Raw genomic sequence first — 20,090 nt, forward strand, 5'->3', positions numbered from 1 at the left:
ACGTTATTGTTTGTGTGGTTGCCAGACCTTCACTAGCGTGATGGGAAGAGTAGACGCGTTTCTTGTATTTGATCCCGACTGCTCATAAATTAGAGACATCAGTGCGGGCCAAGAAGGACACATTACTATTTAAAATCTCTCTGCTACATCTAAAATTCAGCGTCGATAACATGTAGTCACTGACAACTTGGATACACATACCTTAAATGTGTGGCTCATAGGCTTCCCTTCCTTTGAAGGGATTTATGAGTAATCCAGGCATCCTTGATATAAAGTTGTTCTCAAGAACTGTGCTGTTACTGTTGAACTCGTGAATTATTTGTACGTTAATTATTCGTTTCTTGTGTCTCTGTCTGTCTACCGATCTATATTTATGTATATCTACAATGAGGGGGAAATAAGTATTCAGACGATTTCATATATGTAATATACTTCCAGTGCATACACCCACTTCAAATTTACATACATGATGCCTTTTGACTTTGCACTTATAAATATGAATGAATAAGTATGTAGAATAAATATTAGAATAAACAAAGACATGGTTGAATATTGAAATCAGTAGGGACAAAAATATTCGGGTCAACACAAATGAGCAACATTAGTACTTTATTGCAAAGCTGTTCTTGGCAACCACAGTGATGAGTAATTAGGTTTTTTGCTGAATTATTTTTTCAATTTTGACCCATTCATCTTGAATTTCCCAAGGTTATGAGGGTTCCTGTGATGGACTCAAAATCAAAATCCTCCATAAATAAAGTCAGGAAATTGGCTATGCCATGTAATGCATTCTTGAAGTATTTTGGCTGTACATTTGGAGCTGTTTGATGCGTCTCAATCAGCTCCCTAGGTCATGAATCCGTACTTCGTGCACACGAGTTCTGGCTCACTACACATTGGGACACTGATGACTCAGTTTCTGTCAACATGACTTTATTAAAATCATTAAACGCTTAAAAGTCATCAGCTTTTAATAAAGTTAAAAATCTCTAACATAAGTAATCATTTGAAAGCTACAACGATAACACGCTACATTCCTAGATGACTTTTGAGTTCATCTGCCTTTTTTTAAAGCAGAAAATATGACGTAGGTTAGCATAGTGAGCATCGATGGACCCTGGTTTGTGTAGTGTGCACTACAAACGTCTTGTTGAAATGTCCGTCTTCTCCCCAGTTTCAGTTTACTGAGCAATGAGATTCTCTTCTTAAATGCCCTGGCATTTTACTCCATTCATGTTTCCTCCAGTGGTGTGTAATGATCCACTGCTGTTTGCAGAGAAGCAGCTTCACTGTGGGTCTGGTGTTCTTGGGATCATATGTGCAACCCTTCTTTTTCCCAATTTTTTATTATTTTTTTTACACACACACACAGTAATTAGCTAATGCTCCCTCTACTTCAAGGATCACGGATCACAATAATACACTCCAACTAGCACAACTCCACTGAACTCCCAATACTCCCCGTTTCTCTGTCACATTACTTCCCTCCTCTCCTTGATTGACGAGGTTTGGCAATCGGGACAGAGAGTCTGCTGTGACATTATTTCTTCAAGCTCTGTGATGGACCTTGAACTAGTACGGCTGCAGGGAATGGTACCAGCGAGTCTCCTTATGGTCTTTCATGGTGTGTATCTATGTAAGTGCTCGGGGAACCCTCTCCAGGTCAAACTCCCTTCCTAGCAGGTAGTACCGGAGACTGTCCAGACTGCCCACTTGATAGCTAAGCACTCTTTCTCGATAATGGAGTATCGGTCTTCCCTGGGCAGAAGCTTGCGGCTGAGGTAGAGATTGGGCCGTTCTTGACCAATGTTCCCTTGGGCTAGTACTGCTCCAATCCCCTTGGCAGAGGCATCCACTTGAACCAAGAACCTCTTAGTGAAACTCTGCAGGACTGGAGACGGCACAGATGATGTTTTAAGTTCTCACAGTCCTCCGTCCAGGTCACTGGGTTCTTGACAGTCTTGATGGTCAGGTTAGGCAGGGGTACCGCTATGCTAGAGAAGTGTGGTATGAATCTCTGGTACCACCTAAGTAGCCCTAGGAAAGAGCATACCTCCTTCTTGGAGCGGGGTCTGGGACAGTTATGCATGGCTTTGACCTTGTCAACTTGGGGTCTCACCTCACCGCTCCCTAGCTGAAATCCCTAATAGCGGGTCTCTTACCTCGCCCCCTCACACATTCAGTGTCAGGCCCTCTTCACTGATCTTGCTCAGTACTTGCCCTACATGCTGGAGGTGATCATCCCAGGTGTCACTGTAAATGACCACATCGTCGAGATAAGTGGCACAGCACCCCTCATAGTCTCAGAGTAAATGGACCATTAGCCAAAAGTCACCGGTGCCCCATGCAACCCAAATGGCATTGTCGTAAACTGAAACAGACCCATGGGTGTCCTGAACGCAGACCTGAAACAGAAACCGAAACAGACCCATGGGTGTCTTGAACGCGGACCTGAAACAGAAACCAAAACAGACCCATGGGTGTCTTGAACGCGGACCTGAAACAGAAACCGAAACAGACCCATGGGTGTCTTGAACGCGGACCTGAAACAGAAACCGAAACGGACCCATGGGTGTCCTGAACGCGGACCTGAAACTGAAACGGACCCATGGGTGTCCTGAACTCCCTGCACTTCATCTCCAGTGGAACCTGCCAGTAGTCCTTACAGAGGTCCAGTGCAGTGATGTACCTGGTCCTTCCAATTCTCTTGACTAACTTGTCAATTCCAGGCATTGGATCGGTATTAAACTGGGACACAGCATTGAGTTTCCTGTAGTTCATACAAAGCCTCAGCGATCCATCTTTTTTGGGGAGCAGAACAATCTAGCGGTGTCTAGCATACTGGTCATACGTATGACCAGTATGCTACGGCGCTTGCCGTACCCTTGGTGGTCTGAACCCAGAAGATGCGACATGCCGGACAATCCACAACACAAACAGAGACGAAGACTAACAAATGTGCAGATAAGTAATAAAGATGTTACATGAAAATGTAGTGTGTGAAACAGGGTGATAGCACAGACCCAAGTGTGCACCCTAGGGAATGGCTAAACAACTGTGTGTATGGGGAAATGACATGGAGGTAACTAGACGGGTGTGAGAGTATGAGAGTCCTCTGTCACAGTTCTGTTTTTGTTTCATCTTTTGTTCCAAAGAGTTCTGATTTGTGTAAATACTCATGTGCAAATATTAAATGCACATCTTTGTGCTTCTTTTTAGTAGAGGAGCTTTGTGTGAGCTATACGTGCAGAGAGTTTGTAGTGCGGTCCATTCCTTATTGTTTTCTGTTGAACCTTTTTTCCCCTGCTGTTTTCAGGTTGTCCTGCAATTCTTTTCCACTAACTGCTGTCTTCTCTTTCCTATCATTAGTCTGGGAGCACATTGTGAAATTGTCTGTGCTGCACGTGACTAGGGATAATTAGTTGCGGTTCCATGAACTTTTCACCTGCGTATTATTGAACCGATTGTACAAGGATGTACAAACAGGCTCTGTAGCTTCTTCCACTCGCGTATTGTTTCATAACGTCATTTTTGCTGCATTTATATCTAGAACTTATTTTTATACCATCTTTATCCGTTCGTTCATCCATCTGTCCATCAACATAAATGAAAAGAATTCATAATAAAACAGAACATGTGGTGTATTTATAAGCACTGTGATTGAGAGCACAGAGCTGGAATAAAATGCGATGTGAGAAAAATCCAGATCATTGTGTGTACTCTAATGGGGAGCCTTTTTCTCACAGGTTTTAAACTTTTATGCCACTGCCGTACACCTGCACAGTGTGATGGTTAGGGTAATGAAGGTGACTCTTCTGTTCCCTGCTTGGAACTCTCTGCCATATTAATTCAGTCTTTAGTAGTATGAGGGGGGAGGATCGTTGTGAGAGGATAGTAGTAGTGATAATATATCAGCGGAGATGATTCAGTGAGTGTCACTGACTGACATTAGTCTCCTGTTTCTATTAAAAAATTCTATCACCTTTCACATTTGTAAAAGTGCAAAATCAAAGAAACCACCTGAGTGTGACTAGAAGTGCTATGTTCAATTTGAAGACCGCAGTACAAACTAAAGCTCTGGGAAAGGAGACAAAATGAAAAGTCGGCACTGTTGAGAAAAGAGCATGATAAGAAGCGAAGAGGAAGACCGAAGGGGTTAGAAGCTTTCTCACGTCTGTCCCTGTCTGCTCTTCTGGCACTCTTCTGCATGCCTGCAAAAAAAAAAAAAAAAGAAGGACAGAAAGACTGGGTGAGTGCACAGCACACACACACACACGGACACTGGGGACTCTGCAGGAAATGTAAATTACATTTATATCAGAAGTTATTAATCTGATATTTTTTTTAACTATGAAGTTGCACTGAGAATTGCTGATGTGGTTGTGTTTATTAAGCCTTTAGGGAAGGTTCTCCGGGTCATGTGAGACATTTGACTGAGTATTTTTCTCATTTTAATGACCTGTTTTTTTTGTTTTGTTTTTTATCAATGTGCATCTATTGACAAACCTAGGACAGGAACAGAATGAGGCTATTTCTGCCTGCCGGTAATTGGACATAAAAATAAAAAATAAAAAGCCTTTTCGGGAGTGAATTCTCTTGAGGGAAATGACATCATCATTCTGAGACGTCAGATTATTTGGTGTTATTCTACAGTAGGTCGTCGTTTCTGATGCACTAATCACACAATCGATCAAATGCAGACTTTTTATCTACCCTTAGCTTTTCGTTTGTTGGTAGATGTACGTGCTGTTTTTAGAGTTCACTCAAACAAAGTCTATATTGAGCATTGTTAAAGAAAGCAGAATAAATGAAACTGAAATATATATATATATATATATATATATATATATATATATATATATATATATATATATATATATATATATATATTTTAAATAAAGCTTGTAAAATAATTTAAGACAGTTGTAGAGCATCGTTTCACTCTGTTGCACCGACATGTTGCTTAAGACCCACCTGCATTCATGCAATTCTGTGTAGCCTTTTGGTTGGCAGTTGGCAGACATTTTGTGTGTGTGTGGTTAACACTCGGCAGTGTGTTGCGGTATACAAAGCGTCATGCTGTCGCTGTGCTGGAAGGCACCTTTCCCCACTACCCACTGAGGCTCATGCATCTTTATATGGTGAAAATCCGACCTGGTTACACAGAGGGAGCAGGAGAGGATCCTGCATGGCCGGTATAAGAGCTTTATGGCCATATTTACTGTGTATAGCCTATAATGGCAGTTATCCCAAAGGATAAGGAGTCTTCTGGGTTTTTCTCACACTTGGTCCTTTTCAGTGCTCCAATTGGTCTAAGATCCATGACATTTTTTTGTGCATGTGAACTCAGACCCCTTTAAAGTGACCCCTCCTCAGACCACCTCCAGATGTGGTCTTATGATTCGTTTGTGGTTCATTTTGTGGTTCATTCAATTTGTGCGCTGTGAAAACTAATTGGTCTCAGTTCACGTCACATTTTGCTTGCTGTACAGATAAAGCTCTAGGTTTGGGTCACCTACAGAAAACAACTCGGAGCGCTTTCCACGGGGTCCGGTGGTCCAACAACAAGGTCGGCAGTGTTGGGTAGCAACGTGACAGATAAGCTAATAGAGGCACTGTGGTATTCCCAATTATGCTATAGGTCTTAAGTTGTTCGGCAGCAGTAATGATATTGTGTCGGTGGCAGGAACTATAGTATAATACTATTAGGATACAGTATGTGTATAATATATGTAGTGTATGGATGTATTTTGTCTACCCCATCCACTCATATCAGCCTGTGGCATGACACATGAGCTGATTTTGACGTTTCAGCATAAAAAATGATTCTTTTAAATGGTTCAATTCAAAAGAACTATAGGTGAAAACACGCTTATCAGAATTGAAGCTGCATGATTGCTTTTGTAACAATTCCGCTCTTTAATACTTCTACACTTCTAATAAATCACACTGCCTGTTTTCTTCATTCTTTCCAATGTCAATACTCCTTCGTTTCATTTCAAATGTGTTAACAGCGGTTGAAATAAAGATCAGGGTGGTGGGGGAAATGTTTAAATAATCACTCAATCAGTTAAAAGCCTGTTTAGCTTAGCTAGCAAGTCTAACCCTAACCCCAAATGTCATGCTGTCACTCACATCACAAGCTACAGTTCATCTTCGCAGGTGTGAAAAATCTCATTACACAGCAGAAAAAAAAAAAAAACACGTAAAAGTTGGCTAGCTTGCTTAGCTGTCCAATCTACAGATCACGTAAAGCTTGCATCGCCATTTCTGAAGGTATACCATAGACATCTGCGTACACGATTTCCCAATGACGGAAATCGAGAGCGGACGGAAGAGGGAGGTGGGCTGTTCTCCAAAGCCGATCATTTTTTTGTCGTTTTTCTCCTCATCTTTTTTGGCACGCCATTGCACCCCTTCTCAAATTGAAGCCTGCTGTTATTTGGACATGTTGCAGCATTAAAGCGGAATGAGCTCTCTCGCTATGGGAAGTGGATAGCAAGTCTCAAATTAAAATCAGTTATAGTTTTATAGCAAATCAAATAACCACAGTGGCTTCGGCAGGTAGGGTTTCCTCCTTGGCTAGTCAAGCATATGTTTTTGGCATTTATAGCGAGTGCTACAAAGCAGATTTTCTACACACGGTTTCCAACATGAAATTGCATGTATTATGAATAAATTCAATAAGCCTTTGTAAATACGATTAAAAAAAAAAAAAAAAGAAAAAAGTAGCCTGTGGAAATGTTAGTATGCATGGTTTTAATGAGTGTTTATGACCTGCTGTGTATACCTGTCAGTATTAATATGGGTACGTTGTTGTAATGGTTTTCTGCCCCCGTTTGCTGAAGTGTAAGCCAAGCTCTGTCACTATCCTGAGGCTGGGAAAGATTATTATATTTCCATCTACAGTATAAAATATCAGAAATCCATCTCTCACTGTCTCTTCCTCTCGTGTTTTCATCCATCCTTGTACGTGTTTTTTTTATAAAGTTACTTGTATGTTTTTAAAGCTGCTGTTTGCGTGAACATTTTTCTGATGTCTGAGGGTTGGCAGCGGCAGCTCAGGTTAAAGCTTAAAAATGTATATTCAATTAGAAACATCTGTCTACCTGATTTGAGGTGTCCTTGAGTATCCTGCAAAACACACAGGTGTTTTGCAAGATTTGCATACCGAAAGTATTTCTCTGTGTTGTAAAAGTGGAACGGAAGGCTGGCTAAGCTTAACTATGACAGTGAGTTTAAATGCCTGACATATTTTCTATTCTTTTGCTCCCCTCTTTATACTGAATGGATTTTCCACTACAATAGACAATGGTTCCCATCGAATTTCAAAACATTTCAAGTCAAGCACTCTGAATCCAGAACAAATTGCGAGCACATTTTAGCAGCTCGTTGTTTACTTTGGTAGACAGCTGTCTAGGTTACAGACACAAAAGAGAAAGAAAGAAAAGAATTGCCTAAAGCTTTCTTTTTCTGACTCTTTTGGGTCAAAGTGGTAGTTACAGTCGATGAATCAGAACAGCCCGTCTAGGGCCAAGTGAAAATGACATGTCAAAAGAAATGATGTGACATGTGATGATGGATGGGTCTTCCTTCCTGTGCTACCGCCACCGGCCTACTCCGTCTCCCCTCCACACCTCCATATTACCCTCTCTGGACTGCCAATAGAGGAATGGAGGCGAGAAAAAAACGAATAAAAAGAAGCTCATTTTAGGTCTGGATTTTTTCTCGCCAGCTCCCATGTTTCCTGCTCCCGTATGATTTGTTAAAGGCATCGAATTAGACTGGAATAGTGTCTGTGGCACACATCATCAGCAGGGGGCTATTGTTAGCGAAATTTTGATTTGGATTCAATTTATACAGGCCGACGTCCCCTGAGATAGCTCTGATTGTGAGGCAGTCGCACAGGACCTGGTCTCTTAGATGCATTCAAATTGACCCATAATGGCCCATGCAGAGCCATGTAACTAGAGCAGGCCTTCCTTTGGCTCTTAATTGATATATCCATCAGGGGGAAAAAAAAAAAAAAACGCCTAGTCTTGGATGTTTATGTTAACTGTAAATAGATGAACTGGCCAATTCCACTTCTTGGTTAATCCACAACCTGGCTCTTCACGCTGCCTGGTTTGCAGAGAGGTTTGTTCTGGTTGCATCAGTTTTCAGCAGCTCCCACGGTGTTCCTTAACGATAATGCTTTAAAAAGGATTTTGAAAATTGGGCAGAACTGATACTGACATTTGTCGGCTGTAAATTTAGAGCATCTGTCTGTGTAGCCCATCACATTGTTCTGTATTCTTTCACAATTTTTTTTTTTTTTCTTTGTTCTGTTCGGTAAATCGTGTATATATTTGGCACAAAGGGCCTGCTATTGCTCCCAATAGGAAACTTTCTTAAGCCTTTCACTTCAGCCTGCTCTAGAGAGCCTATTGTTCTGATAATATTTGGAGGCAGTGATAGTCTGGCAGCTTTTATATGCAGGTAAAGATGAGAGAGATTAACGTTTAATTACTGCACTGTTTATGACCCCGGCAACCTCTTTCCGGCATGCCCGTCAACCCTTCACGTACTCTGCCCCCAAACCTACCCCTTCTCTCGCTCAAGTACACATCCAGACACACTCTCCCATTCCGTCTTCCCAGCCCAATCTCTCACGTGCTTCCTTTCTCTGATAATTTCAAAAGATTGTGCTTTGGAAGAGCATATGAACGCTAACAGGACACGATGGTGTCTGGCATTCCCAGCCCTAACTGGCCCGCTGTGCTAATGAAGCCTCTGCACGCATTTCAGGGGTTCTAGTCATCTATTTCTTCTCCTTTCTCATCTAAAGTGCAGTCACGCTCCCAGGGATGGAGGAGTCAGATATGCTAGGATTGAGTGAAAGATACAGACTGGGATATATATAGAGTGAGCGTGCCTCCAGTGTTACAGCAGACATCCAGCTGACTCTCTGTTCAGTTGTGTAATATCTGTATCTCTCTATATCTTTCTATCTATGTGTATATATACATACACATATACAGTAGCTATATAGAGAGAATATAGATCACCAGAGACTACTCATGGCATAATGAATTGCACGTCTTTAAAACATCCAGCGTCTTTAAAATAGCACCACAATGCCTCAGCTAAAAACACGCAGACACAGCAGTCTCCCCAAAATAGCCCTTCTCAGTGTGCTCCTAGTACAATGGAGGCTTTGTTCACTGCGGCTCGTGTGGAACAGAGGGCCAGTGTCTTGTGCCCCCCCCCACCCCACCCCACCCCCCCGTCCTTTTGATGTGCTGTCTGGCACGGCTAGTATGGTCTGTAAAGATGAGGGCAGGAGAGAGCTACTTCTGCTCTGTAGGATCATCTCTACAGTTCCACTGGACTCAACATGTCCACAGAGGATTTGTACTAGACAGTCTACGTGTTCAGTACTTTTCCTTGATCTTATCCTCCATATCACCTGGCATGAGCATAAGCATATCCAGTCACACCAGGGCAGGAAACAGGAACTGACTTCAATCAGATCCAGGAGAAAAGCTGCATTCACTATTTAAACATACTGCTTGCTTGGTTTCTCTTTCACGTCACAATAAGTGCAGATTATTGTTTGGTATTGTTTCTGAACTCGAGATATTGACTGTAGTGTAGTTAAGCTGCATTGTGTTGTCTGTGTTTGTGTAATTGTTATCTATCAGTGTATGACGGGCAGGTCTGCGCAGCACAATTGCTCAGCGCTTTGCACAGTGGAAAAACGAACACACAGGGCCTGATGTATAAGCTTTGTACACCTTTTTAGGCATAATTATGCAGCGTTCTGGGCAAAAACTCTGGCACGTTAAAAGCTGTAAAAGCCTAAATGCGTAATTCAAGCACTGTGCATGCTGCAAACATGCAAAGTGCACTTCTTGTCCACATACTTATTCATTTGAAGGAGAAGCGCATAAAAACTGGGGCATTGGTGCAATTACAGGGTAAAGAAATGGAAAGTAAGGATGATTACCGACTTCATTCAAAGTACTAAACTTCAATTTGCAGTGACCTGTTTTGCATGATTTTGCCTGGCTCTCAAAAGCAGGTTACATTAGCAAAATGGATGTTCATCTAATCTTGGGCTACTTTTGGAAAAAAAAAATTTTTATTTATAACAAAATTCATAATACGGCCTTTTAAATAATCTTGGTGAAAAGAGCTATTTATTTTATGAAAACGGCATTTAATACTGCTTGTTAATTGGGATTCTTTCGTCACATAGATCTGGCAACCCTGGACAGAGCGCGTACATCCGGAAAACCTTCATCAATTTTCCTCACAATAGAAAAGAAATCAACACATTAAACGGGACTTTTGTGATCCTACCAATTCTCCGAGCGCTGTAGAAGCTGCGGACTACAAAAACTGATTACAATTTAATTGCACGCTTTTATACAAACTAGCTTATTTTCTACACAGCAGCCTTTTCATTAAAACCAATTAGTAATGAAATAGCATTTTAGATGTATTAATTCCCTTCACTAGTTGTGGCGTGAAAGTTTTCTTTTAATAAGAACGGTAATACTTTGCAATAACAGTACATGAATAATCATGCACTAATACCTGAATAAATACTTACCTATATATGAACTGATGATGAGTTAAGGCATGTGCTAATCACAAACTAACGAAGAGCTAACCTTAAGTACGACGCGAGTCTTATGAATTCATGTGTGAATATCGAGCGCCTTAGCATGACCGTGTTAGTTCTGGTTTGTTAATTAATGTATAAATGAACACGTAGGGGTAAAATAAATCAAACATGCTCTAGAAGAAATAATATGAATGAATTAAACATGCATCATTTCAAATTCTTTATATAATTTGGCCTATGCAGCTGCATAAACAAACATCATTATTAACGCGTCTTTCTACATTCGATAAGGCGGATCAGTGTAAATTATGAAAGGAATCCAGCGCCATCCAATGATGTTTGTGTACGCAGATGCATATGGCAACTTATATAAACAATTTGAAATGGTGCCTGTTTAATTCATATTCTTTCTTATAGAGCATGATTGATTTTGTTTACCCCAACATGTTCATTAATAAATTATTTGTAGATCTGCAACAATTAATCGATAATAATCGAGTATGAAAATCGTTGTCCACGAATCTCATTATCGATTAGTTGGTCTGCACGGGGCACGGGGCATGTTTACTCACTACATTACTTCCGTTCCGAAAAACACGCCTTGGAGAATAAATACTAAAGTTGTGTCCCAAATGATGTACTGTACACTTACACTATGCACTGTATACTCTACCGTCTAGTGTATGAATTTTAGAAAGGTAACATCGTCTCAAATGGAACACTAGCGGGTTTTTACTAACCGGAAGTATAAACCGTTTCCTAGTCGACGGCGCATGACGTCATACGCACGTAATGCGACGCCGCTAGCTTTAGCAGATACCCAGAGTCACCGACAATGACTTTCTTCAGTTTACTGTTTGTCAGCATTACCTTTTATAAAAAGTAATGCGTAAATACTATTATATAATATAAACTTATATATTAGTTTGTAGTGTATATATAAGTATTTCTGTATTATTTTTATGGATGCACAAAAAGCACTGAATTAAACTACAGTCCTAAATGAATAATATATATTCTGGTGTGGGTCTGTGTGTATTGGGTTCTTTTCAGTCTTATATAATTGGACAGTTGTGTAAAGTTTTAGTCTGAAGTTTATATTTATAATACTCAGTTTGTGGATTATATTTTAAATAAACAAACAAAAAAAAAGGTACTGAAAGTTTGCCCCGCCCATCCGATTAATCGAAATAATAATAATAATAATAATAATAATAATAATAATAATAATAGTAATCGGCCAACTAATCGATTATGAAACTAATCATTAGTTGCAGCCCTAATTATTTGACATTTTACTTAATTGATAAGTAAATTAATTAAACGCATGATTATGATTATTCGCATACTGTTGTTGTAAAGTATTACCATAAGAAGTTTCTCTTTGTTTCTGAACCGAGCGTTCTGACAGCTCTTTGGTTGACATTTCACAGTGGATTTTAAACGGCAGTGTTTTGCAGCCGCGTCAAGTTGGGATTTGCACCGCGCCTCCTGACGAACACGCATCTGGCTCATACAGACAAATAGCTCTTGACTCTTGCGCTCTCGCCGTGGTCTCTTTGGCATGCTGAGATCATTCCACAATGATATTTAGTGCCTCTACGCTGCTCCATCAGCAACGTTTCTTCTAGTCCCGTCAGCATGTACAGTGCCCACACTGCTACGCAGCAGTCACCTAATGCATTGCGCAATTAATGCAATAAAATGTCAGACAATGCTGATGTGTCTTATGCCCCCATTGCAAGCCTTGTTCGCTGAAATGCTGCATGTGGGACACAGTATGGACTAAGATCTGCCGCGTATATTCATCTGACGACTCATGCTGGAGGGGAAGTGTGTAACCATGGTGATGGCTCAGCACTTCAGCACTACAGCTAGCTGAGGCCACTCTCAGATAAGGTACTTTTGGGGAACAATTTTTTGACGAGCCTGGCTTCACGTGACAGAGAAAAGTATCTCACGCACATATGTCTGAAAGGTCTAGAGAATATGACAAGAGTCTTAGAGTCCAGAAATGGGTCAATTGATCATTCTCGGGCATAAATGCACTGACATTTACAGAGATCTAATAGGCTGTGATGTGACACAAAGACCCATGGCTCTTTCCTCATCCCTCAGGTGCAAATGAATGCACATTTCTAAATTTCTTGTCTATAAGTGTGGCTTTGTGTGCTTACGCTTTGTTGTGCGTTTGCCTTTTTTTTTTTTTTCCCTCAACAACTTTGAACCATCTCCCGGTGAGACAGAAAAGGCAGAGCTGTCTGTTAAAAAAAAAACAAAAACAAAAAAAAGTGAGTTTTCACTGGGGGAATTCCAGACCAATGCCAGCTATAAACATCAAAATTCATTGTACTGAGAAGCTTGAGAGGAATGTTTGTCTTGGCTGCCTGGTTTACTCTTTCTGTAAATCGCAAACACGCACGCGCACATGCATACAATTCCAGCCTGTTTTCTGTTGAGTCAGAGGAAAGCCATCTGCCACACCGCGATAATGGGTCACAAGGGAAACAGGGTCTGGTAAGAGCGACGATGAATTAAAAACTGAGAAAACGGGCAACGCTTGGCTAGACCTAAGTCTTGCCATGTTCCTGTCAACAGCATCGCTCATGTCAAGAGGCACACCTAACAGTCTAATATGCGTTTTTGTCCTGTACGTCAACTGCCAACTGTAGAATATGTTTAGAAAGGTAAAATTGTGTTTATAATAAGCAAAGCTCAATTTCTGTAATGACAACTGCACACGAGGAACACAGAAGAATACTGTCGCTGGAGATTTAAACGTTGCATTATCATGAGGATTAGAGGAAAAAAAAGATGCCAGGGATAAGCAGCCGGGAAGATAGAAAGCTATGAGACAGGGCTCAGAGCAGAGAATTATTGGGCCATGCATGTCTAGAGGAGCATGCTGTTCCTTGAATAAGGCTGTGGTCTTTCAATATTTAATATAGATCAGTGTGGCCCCACATAGAATTGCAGGAAAACAATTCTACTCTCCAAGTACGTGGAGAGAATGAATGATCATTCTGTTTGTCAAGTGGGTCAGGGTCTGTAAAGTAGGATGAAATTTAGGACCGTGACCCATTCCATTCTAAGATGAACGAGGAAGTAACAGGTTCTCGGACGATTCTCCGGCCGATTAGGTCTTAGGAGCTTTTCGAACAAGCGATCATATTTATATACCCTCGTTTAGTGTTTTGTCAGTTGTTTTTTTTTTTTTTTTATCAATTAAAAATGCTCACAATAATTCCCATTCAATTTATCACGTCAACAATTACATTATGTTTCCATTTGCAACGTTTGGCATAGCAAAACAAAATTTGCTTTTTAAAAGCATTGACAGATGAACCGATGGAGCCGTCTCTGGGTCAGGAGGGATAATGGAATGGAGGGAAGGTTCCAGCCGAGAGCAAAGGGTTGATGACTGAGTCTTTTCCATTAACTCTGGGTGCAGTGCAGGGTTAGCTTGTGAATCAGGGTTAATGCTCATTCTTAATCTTGCCTGTGTAACATAGGGTTCACTAGTCTGTCACTTTCACTTCACCATCAAGTCTCAGTTTAAGAAGGCAAACTTCCCAACCTGTCTTAGTGGTCATTTTTAATGTAATTCTCCATTTTAAGCGATTACATCTTACTTGTCAACGTTACATTGTCTTAAGTAGTTGGGTAGTTGGATGAACTTGAGGAGGTGTCTTTATTACAGAATAAAGTCAGTTCCACGGCGTGCTTTGTTTCAGCTCTGGTGTGAGCGAGTGAATGAACTGGAACAAATGGGGCTCTAAGATAGTTAAATGTGACCCATAAAAAGAATTTAACAGCGGAGAAAAAGGACACTGTTTGATGATCATTTTAGGTATTTAATCCTTATTACAGTTTTTAACAGTACTCTAAATTCAGAGCATAACCTACTATGAGAGCGCCTGAGCTAAATCGTACTTTCTTATTTATACTGGCTTTCTGTCAAATCGCTGTCCATGCATAATTTATTAGTGATCTCGCATAACTCCTATAAAGTTCCACTGATTGAATGCTGCAGCACAGTTGTATTGATCCGAGTTAGTGTTGCCCCCTGAGTGGGCAGGTAGAATATACACACCAGGTTTTGAGACATAAATGAGGTGTAGTCAATTAAGGTTTAACAACCGTCCTGCACAGATACCTAGTCAACACATGATTAGCTTATAGCTGAAAACTGGAAAAATCCCAGGCAGTGTTGTTGTTGTTTTTTTTTTTTCCAGTCTTCAACTGTCCAGTTTGGTTGAGTCTGTGCTCACTGTAATCTCAGGCTCCTGTTCTTGGTGTGGAGTGGAACGCAGTGTGGTCTTCTGCCGTTGTAGTCCAGCCCCCTCAAGGTTCAGCATGTTGTGTATGGTGAGATGCTTTTCTGCTCACCACAGCTCTGAAGAGCGGTTATATGAGTCAATGTGGACTTTCTGACATGCCGAAGCAGCCGGGCCATTCTCCTCTGGCTTCTCTCATCAGCAAAGCGTCTCATGCTGCTCACTGGATTTTTCTTATTTTTCACACCATACTGTGTAAACACTAGAGACTGCTGTGTGTGAACATTCCAGGAGATCAGCAGTTTCTGAAATACTCAAACAGCTCTTTTGGCTATGGTCAATGTCAGTGAGATCATATTTTCCCCACTCTGAGGTTTGATGTGAATGTTAACTGACCTGAAGCTTTTGACCGGTGTGATTTTATGCATTTTGTACTGCTGCCCCTTATGATTGCCTGATAATTGGCCGATAATTGCATGAATGAGCAGGGGTACAGGCGTTCCAATTAAACGGACCTGTGTGTGTGTGTGTGTGTGTGTGTTTGTGTGTGAGAGAGAGAGAATATATGTACATTTAAGATTATTTTAGCTTACACGAAATACAACAGAGACAAAAATATTTAACATCTGAGCAGATAAGATGTTAAAAACCCATTCATGGAAAACAATTTACAACACAATCGCCTTAAAGTTGAGATTAGAAGAGAATTCCTTTATTTTTCTTTCTTTTTTTAAAAAAAAAAAATGCTTACAAATAAAGAATTAACCCATTAAATACTTAAGAGCCCAAGGGAAATAGAAATAAATTGGAAAACAGCTTGGTTACGAATCTTATAAATGAGATAAATAAATGAGAAACAGAGCAGTAGGACTACTAGAAGATTTTGATTGTGTTTTCTCATAAATTCCTATACAATTCTGTATATGATAACATGTCATTGCACTCCATTTGATTTAATACATAAAAAAAGTCAACATAGACAAAAATGATCTCCAAATAATTCAATCGGGTCCTGTTAATCTGAGCATAACTGTTGAAATGAAATGCTGTTCTGTGTGTTGACTGTAATAACATATTTCTGTCGTGGGAGTCTCCAAATATGTAAATCCCCCATAATTATGTACTGGCCCTTTAATTTCTGGAATTAAATATAGTTGATATGGACGTTACTAAGGATTACACTCAGGCAACGCATCCAATAATAAACTGAGAAAGCATAAACACGCCTGTGTGTCTCCTTTTGTTTCCTTTTATTTTTATTTTGTTTAAATGGCACACAAAATTCTTCATTATTCCTGCAACGAACGTGTTTCTTCTATCTAGGACTTGTGTAGCCAGATGCATGAGGAGGTTTTGTCCTTCATGGGGTTTCAAATCAAAGACTCAGTGTGCTGCTTCTGAGTCTGTTATTGGTCCGGCTAAGACGTTTGCTCTGTGTTGATTTCTCCAGCCTGCAGGCCTTTCCCCTGGTGAGAATCAGACTCCTGCACTGCTCCTGGCTCCAGGGTTGAGGTGGGGCCAAACACCCATCAACCAGTCCACGCCATGGGACACGGACGAGCCTCCAGTCAAACAGCACCGAGAGAACGACACCGCGGGTATGCTGCCCTCTTTCAGCTTTCTGTATGTCAGTCCTGAATGCCACTTGAAAGCAAAGTTCAAAATTTTGCAACACGTATCTGCTAAAAAGTAGTAAACCATGGATATGATCCTGTTGAAATAGTCTGATCAGCTTTATTATCATTATACATGACAATATGGTCAATTGCAGTCGATGGCTATCTGATTCTATGTGCACACATTGACCAGATTTAAAAATAAGTGTGTCATGTATAAGGAGTGTCTAAGGGGTTAAGCTTTGAATGTTTCTGACATCCTCCTGCAGAAATGAACTCGCACTCGCCGCTTTAGAGCTGCCAATTTTCTCCCATTACTCTGGCAGCCTTCTAATGTTAGCATGCTAAATCATTCACAAGGCGGCGAAAGAGGACTTTAACTCTACAAGTGAGTAACCAAACTGGGACGCGTGTAACGCTGATGTGATATTAGCACAGCTGAAGCGTTATATTTTACACAGTAAAGGACAATGATAAAAAATTGAAAAGAGTCAGTTATCATTCAGACGGCGTAGACCCAAACTAATTCAAACAAGGCTTTAATGAGGACGACGTGTTTCTCCGGCTGGGCAAACCTGCCTGTGGAGAGAGTCGTTATTTTTAACCTTGGTGATTGGACATGGTGACCGGCCCTCTCTGTCCGTGACCCCCTCACGCCATGGTGTGATTGAGGGACCCCCTGAGGGAGGCAGTGTTCACATTAGGTGCCTCTCACACTTCCAGCACCCTGCCTGAGCTCCATTAGCTCTGAAACCAGCTCCACGTAATTGACGTGAAATACGTAGATCCTGCTAACAGCTCAGCTGGAATTAATGAACTGGCCAAAAAGAAATGCTCAGGAAGTTCTTTTTCCCTTAAACTTTTCTTCCGACTTTTTTTTTTTTTTTTTTTTTTTTTAAATGTACGTTCTTGGATTTCAATTAGATACATTTAAATAGACTTTAAAAGGGCAAAGAATCATGTATGAAACGACTGATATTTCATCATAACGTATTTTAATTCCAGGAGACCGAGAGCAATCAAGTCCAGGATCCATTTCATGTTAATACAATCACTTTTCCTTTCTAAAAAACCTTTCATTAACTTTGCAGGTGAAGACTGCAAGAATATGAGCATGTTGGGCAGCGCTAATGAGTGCAGGCTTGTGAATGTAATTACAGTGCCAAGACGTACAGGGACGCTTTAAATATCTTTGATAAAGAATGAAGTGGTGGGTGATCGAACTTATACATTTCCTTAAAATGAGACACATCCAGCGCAATTGAATATTTTATCACGGTGCAGTTTGGGAAAGAGGCATCGTGTGCTTTCTGTTGTGATTAGCCTTAAGATTTTTACTGAATAATGCAGATAACATGCTCACCCAGGCTGCAGTAGATCATCTATTCCCATTACTATCTCTCCCTGTATCCACTCTACAGTGCAACGAGGGCTAGTGTCATGAATAATGTTTTTAAAATCTTCCTTTCTCCCCTCCTGGTATAAAGTACCCCATAGGCCTTCTGTGCTATTTCTGTTCCTTTTCCAGAGGAGGAAGTGCACAGGTCCAGTGTGGCTGCATATTCATGAGATGAATCAGGCCTGATGTGGATGTGTTCCCATGAGCCATTTCTCTGGTTTTGGTCCACAGACCTGTAGCACCCAGGACAAATGGACTGCAGTGGGCCTCATCAGCTCATATTATGCGCAGTATTTATATCTCAGGATATGAAGGAAACTTTCTGACACTGTATATAATTCATACATAGTGCTGAGATTCAGTGATACATGAATTAATTAGTGAATTCATTAGTTAATACAGTTCTCTGGGGAAGAGTCAGGCTCAGACCTTCGGAAATGAACGTGGCGTAGTAGGGAAAATGCTTATGCAAGATAAACGCGTTGTTCTTTAAGGCCAGATTTACAAAATGATTTATCATGTGAGCAGTGCGTTATGAGTCATTTTTAATCGCGACACGTACAAACCCACAAACTGACATGAACACAAACTGTCATCGACAGTCAAACCGTCGAGACCTTGGAATGAACACGTTCTGTTCGACGTTATAAACTTCGACGTTACTCACTTGCGAATTCAAATCCCGACAGTATCACAGCGATCCGTGGCCAGCAGTCCAAGAGACTAAAATGAGCTGTGCTGTCTGGGTGGGAGGTGTGGCATGCTGTCTCTCCCCATCAACCACAGTGACACTAGCCAATCGTTGGCGTCTATAAGCTTATGCATGCGGAAAATGGGCAGATATTGCTTTTTCTCCAAGTGTATGCCCATTATGCTGCCCTGTGACGCAGAGCAAGTTTTAAAAAAGATGCAGTTAGCTGGCTTCACGTATCTTAGAGGAAGCATGAAATAGGCTTCACCCTCCCTGGTTGGTAGCTGTCGTATGATAAGGGAGACCTGACTGGTGGGTGGGAATTGGCTACAACTAAATTAAGGGGAGAAAAGGTTTTTCACTAAAATGTATCATACATATGCCATCAGACATTGAGCTTGTGCTATTTTTATGCAGTCTATATATACATTCGTTTACTTTGTCTTAACATTCAAGATTTCCCTCTGGCAAAAAATAATACTTGAAGCAAATAATACACAGTAGATTGTAGCACTTCACTACAAGTGCTACTACTGCTACTGTTACTACTACTACTACTATTACTACTATATATACTACTGTTACTACTACTACTACTACTATTAATAATAATAATAATAATAATATCTCTAATACTGCTGCTACTACTACATTGCTATATCCACTACTGTTACTACTACTACTACTACTACTAGTAATAATAATAATAATAATATCTCTAATACTGCCCCTACTACTGCACTACTATATCTACTACTGTTACTACTACTACTACTACTACTATTAATAATAATAATAATATCTCTAATACTGCTGCTACTACTACATTACTATATCTACTACTGTTACTACTACTACTACTAATATCTCTAATACTGCCACTACTACTACACTATTACATCTACTACTGTTACTGCTGCTACTACTACACTACTATATCTACTACTTCTACTACTAATAATAATAATATCTCTAATACTGCCACTACTACTACACTATTACATCTACTACTGTTACTGCTGCTACTACTACTACTACTATATCTACTACTTCTACTACTACTAATAATAATAATATCTCTAATACTGCCACTACTACTACACTATTACATCTACTACTGTTACTGCTGCTACTACTACACTACTATATCTACTACTTCTACTACTAATAATAATAATAATATCTCTAATACTGCCACTACTACTACACTATTACATCTACTACTGTTACTGCTGCTACTACTACACTACTATATCTACTACTTCTACTACTAATAATAATAATATCTCTAATACTGCCACTACTACTACACTATTACATCTACTACTGTTACTGCTGCTACTACTACACTACTATATCTACTACTACTACTAATAATAATAATAATATCTCTAATACTGCCACTACTACTACACTATTACATCTACTACTGTTACTGCTGCTACTACTACACTACTATATCTACTACTACTACTACTAATAATAATAATATCTC

The 20,090-nt window shown here is 40.3% G+C and overlaps 1 protein-coding gene across 2 annotated transcripts in view; it reads left to right on the plus strand.

Annotated features, from left to right (window-relative positions):
- The window catches only part of LOC128601003 (kelch-like protein 29), a 209,833-nt gene that overhangs the window by 110,491 nt on the left and 79,252 nt on the right, over positions 1-20,090 (plus strand). For both annotated transcript variants that reach the window (XM_053613846.1, XM_053613847.1), the window contains one exon: positions 16,340-16,487. In XM_053613846.1, coding sequence (XP_053469821.1) covers positions 16,340-16,487 — 148 coding nt within the window. The remainder of the gene's footprint in view (positions 1-16,339; positions 16,488-20,090) is intronic.

This window comes from Ictalurus furcatus, chromosome 25 (assembly GCF_023375685.1).
Source record: "Ictalurus furcatus strain D&B chromosome 25, Billie_1.0, whole genome shotgun sequence".
NCBI lineage: Eukaryota > Metazoa > Chordata > Actinopteri > Siluriformes > Ictaluridae > Ictalurus > Ictalurus furcatus.